The 4,352-nt window shown below is 33.2% G+C and overlaps 1 protein-coding gene across 2 annotated transcripts; it reads right to left on the bottom strand.

Moving 5' to 3' along the window:
- Nucleotides 1-1,965: 1,965 nt before the first annotated feature.
- CXCL8 (C-X-C motif chemokine ligand 8) lies at nucleotides 1,966-4,087 on the bottom strand. 2 transcript variants are annotated; one of them, XM_079921048.1, is made up of 4 exons: nucleotides 3,950-4,087; nucleotides 2,864-2,999; nucleotides 2,493-2,576; nucleotides 1,966-2,049 (listed from the first exon to the last, which is right to left on the bottom strand). In XM_079921048.1, the coding sequence occupies exons 1-4, from the start codon at nucleotides 4,011-4,013 to the stop codon at nucleotides 2,028-2,030; spliced, it is 306 nt and encodes a 101-aa protein (XP_079777174.1). In that variant the 5' UTR covers nucleotides 4,014-4,087; the 3' UTR covers nucleotides 1,966-2,027. The 2 variants fall into 2 exon arrangements, with proteins under 2 accessions (XP_079777174.1, XP_079777175.1); XM_079921049.1 differs by lacking the exon at nucleotides 1,966-2,049 and having other exon boundaries at nucleotides 2,382-2,576.
- Nucleotides 4,088-4,352: the final 265 nt, after the last annotated feature.

Raw genomic sequence — 4,352 nt, 5'->3', positions numbered from 1 at the left:
GCTTTGCTCCACACCACTGATAAAGTTGACTCAGAGAGAAAACGGCAGTTGCAGGTACCCAGAGCGATTGTAAGGAGATAAATGGCATAGGAAAAGTAGGTTGCAATGTGAACGAACAAATGAGAAAATAAGAGCGCACTCTCTTCCTCACCCCAAATTGTGGAGCTCTAAAAGAAAACCATGGACTTAAAATACCCAACAGCAATAGTAAATGAGCTGGGATCTGCTTGTGAAAATCCAGTTGGACATCCTCTATGTCTTTCTTTCTATTTTTCTTTCCAATTTACTGACTCTTTATCTCTCTGATTTAAATTTCAGATAAAGTTCTTTGGGTTTATTTTCTAATCTCCAGTTTTCTTTTCAGCTGTGTCAAATCTGTTAGAAAACTCAGCCACTGAGTTTTTTGTTAGACTGTGTTTTTACTTTTAAGAGTTTTGTTTGATTTGTTTTCAAATATGCTCTGTCTTTAATCATATTTAAAATTTCTTTGTCTCAGATGTACAGTTTTCCTCAATTAGCTGAGAAGTGCCTTATAATGTGTACCTTCTTCCCGCTTTCACTGAGTGCCCAGATGTGTTAAGCTGTACAGACACCTAGGCTATCTGTTGAAAATCTGAAGTCACCCTTATTAGCAAAATGGTATACAGTAGGGAGTTGAGAATATTTTCATGATTCTATGGAAGAAACTACTGATTGTAATCCATCTCTGGAAAGGAGTTATGCTTTTCTACAAATAAAGGTTGGTAATTTTCCACATGATATATAAAATACTAAGGGAAAGCACTTATGTTTTCTAAATCAAAGTATGATTTTTAATATAAATGAATAATACAATAAATCTTTACCAAAGGAAAACAGACAAACCCCTGATGACTTTGACAATTAATTTTATTTTAAATGTCTTATAGATACATTCATATTTTCATACTATCAAAAACAGTAGAAAGAGTCTCTTTGGGAACACATAAAACCATCTTAAAGTAAAAAATAAAGTTGATGTTAAAATACACAATAATTTAAATAAAATTATAAGAATCTAATTGTTCAGAATAAATAAATAAGAAATAACAAAAAATTACTTTATTCATATTCCCTGGTGAATTTTTGCTGTTTTGAGAAAGATAGTCATAACTCAGGATTCAGGTGATTTAACACAGCACTGCATAATAAGGCTTGCAGTGACAAGACCAGACCAGGCATATTAAAAGTAGGGTTGCCAACACAATTAAAATTTCAGATAAATAATGATGTATTTATACTAAAAAATTATTTATTGTTTATCTGAAAGAAAAATCAACTGGATGTGTTTTTTGTTTATTTTCTATTAATTCGCTAAATCTGGCCACTATGATCATAATATAACAGCCTTGATCAAAATAGTTCTGTAATACATCACTTAGTATAAAAAATAAATATAAATTCACTACCATCATTATACTTATCAACAACGTTTCTTTTCCATTTCTCCAAATTCATGCACAAACATTATTATATTTGAGGCTTAAATAAATATATAAATAATAAATAGGTGAATAAGTTACACTTCAAACTAATTTACATAACTGAATAAAATTTAAAGTGCTTCCACATGCCCTCACATCTCTGTGAGGTAGGTTAGTGGCTGAGATGTTTTCCTCCAGTTTGGGAGTGAAGAAGAAACTGAGGCTCAGTTGAACAAGGACTCGTGAATCCTGGCCAGCAGACTAGGGTTGCAAGATTTAACAAAAAACAAAAACGACTAACAGGATTTCCAGCTAAATTTGAATTTACCGTACACAATGAATAATTTCTAAAATATAAGTGTGTCCTACATGGAACAATGTATGTGGGACATTGAAAAAAATCTTCATTGTTTTACTTAATATTCAAATATAACTGGGCATCCTGTATTTTATCTGGCAACCCTACACCAGACCTACACAGTACATGAGGCATTGAAGTAGATTTGTTTGAAGTTTCTTTGGTATCTTTACTGAGGAATTCTTGGAAACCAAGGACAAATGGATTTTTGGTTGTTGTTGTTGTTTTCATGGATCTTTCTTCTCAGCTCTGAAAAGAAATAAAATAAAATAAAAAGTTTTAAAATTAGCAATGTTCTAAATAAGAAGGAATGTATGGTTCTTGAAAATATATTTAATATAGAAATTAAGAGAGTCTTAGATATTTATGTGTTAGAACTACTCTATACTTTCAGCTATAAATAGAGAGATCAGATAAGTTATGTAAACCAGAACACTTCTGAGATTGAGAGAGAGTCATACTAATGACACAGGACACAGGCATATACCCACACTTCCCTGGACAAGCTGAGATATATGATCTCCCAGTCATGAGTACAACAAACTCACTATTGCTGCTATTTTTTTTTAAATCAAAGAGGCAGATACTTAAAAGAAAATTTTCAGCAGCAGCAGGAAATTTATAGGTTGACTTCTGAACTGTACGTCCCAGGATAAATGAAGAATCTAAATTTAAAAAAAAAAACAACTTACCTCTTCAAAAATATCTGCACAACCTTCTGCACCCACTTTTCCTTGGGGTTTAAGCAGACCTCTTTTCCATTGACAAGCTTAACACTGAAATAAGAGCGATATGATTAAAATAGTATTTAATGGGTTTCCAACATCCCTTTGGCATTCAAGTCATGGTTCCTTAAGTACAGGCATAAAATGTAAGTCCAAACTAATTTTTAGCTATGAGTCATGGAGGGTACAATATTTAAATGCCATGGAAACAAAGAATTTTCCCTTTCTGTTTTGCTTACTATGTATTCCTAGTACCTAGAACTTTGCTGGATTCTTCCACCTTCCTCAATTCTAGGTTTACTAAAGTAAAGTATCCAATCACTTTTGAAATTACTTACATGATTTCTGAATTTTCACAGTGTGGTCCACTCTCAATCACTCGCAATTCTCTGATAAATTTGGGGTGGAAAGGTGTGGAGTGTATATTTATGCATTGGCATCGAAGTTCTGAGGTCATTCTTGATAGAACTGCAGCTGTGAAAAAAGAAAAAAGCAATTAAGAATTGATTTCATTAACAGGCATAGCTCAGCTAGCTTCGCCCTTGCTAATTCCAGTGTGTTCATTTGGTGACTGTGTGTTTGGGAAACAACACATCTTTAGCAAACTTATTCGTGAAATTGATGGTTGGATATTCTCCTAGCCCCTGACCTCAGTTTTTCTCTTTGTTTTAAAAACAGTCGTTCCTGACAACATGGAATGACATAAACACTTGGAGTTGTCTTTGGACAATGTTGACATCCTCATGGTACTTTTTCTCCTACTCGACATTGCATAATCTTCTGTGATACCACAATGTTATTCATGGTAGGCAAGATCCAACAACAGGAAAATTGCCTTCAGGAAGAACTAATAGAAATATATGTGAGTTGCACAGAGATTGTCCTATATTTTAGCAAAATCTTTGATGTTTAAAAGTATATATATATATATATATATACATATATATCATATAAAATGTTTATATATACCATAAACATTCTAAACTGTATTTATTTCATAAGAGGGATCCCAATAAGGTTTATAATCTGTCTTTAAGCCAAAGAGCAATTGATGGTTGTTTGAAGCTCGTCAATTAAATAGTACATCGAGTAAAATTACCAGAGTTTTTACTCAGTATTAAAAGATAAAATGGGTATATGTGGCCTCCAATAAAACATACTCTAAATTACAGATTTATGTTAAATATATGTATACTACAGAGTATGAATGATAGGAATAGAACTCTATATAAATCAAACTTTACAATTTTCTAAATATTATATTTATATAACCTAAAAAATTAAAGACTTCAATTTAACATTAAATGACTGCAAAGATGGTTTTCTCTTGCTGAATAAAAGGATGTCTGTTACCGAGGCATTAAGGATAATCTTTCTATCTGAGGATCACATTTAGACACAGCAAACTTCAAGGATGTGCTTACCTTTACACAGAGCTGCAGAAAGCAGGAAGGCTGCCAAGAGAGCAATAGCCAGCTTGGAAGTCATGCTTACACAAGGCGCTGTCTTTCTGGTTTCTTCCTGGCTCTTGTCCTAGACGGTTGTGAGCTCTGCTGTCCCAGAGGACCTGTGTCAGATGGGGAGCTCCCGTGGCTTTTTATATTATAGTAAGAGTAGGGAACAAGTGCACCCTCATGCTTGCATCATGTCAGAGGAAATTCCACAATATGCAACCATCTGCCCGCCCTTTGAGAGCAGACCTGAGTCATCTGACTCCCCTAATGATTTGTTTCTTACTAAGTTTTCAGCGTGATTGAAATTTTATTTGATCTTTCAAATAATTTTATTGATTTTTTTGAAAACATGTTTCTTTTAAAATGTTTTAAA

This window comes from Stenella coeruleoalba (genome assembly GCF_951394435.1).
Source record: "Stenella coeruleoalba genome assembly, chromosome: 4".
Lineage (NCBI taxonomy): Eukaryota > Metazoa > Chordata > Mammalia > Artiodactyla > Delphinidae > Stenella > Stenella coeruleoalba.
This window is presented reverse-complemented; position numbering and strand designations above follow the sequence as displayed.

Coding starts and splice junctions, on each gene's coding strand:
- CXCL8 (XM_079921048.1), bottom strand. CDS start 4,013: ATGACTTCCAAGCTGGCTATTGCTCTCTTGGCAGCCTTCCTGCTTTCT. Junction 2,577..2,863: donor TGTGAAAATTCAGAAATCAT/GTAAGTAATTTC, acceptor CTCTTATTTCAG/TGTTAAGCTTGTCAATGGAA. Junction 2,050..2,492: donor GTGCAGATATTTTTGAAGAG/GTAAGTTGTTTT, acceptor ATTTCTTTTCAG/AGCTGAGAAGAAAGATCCAT.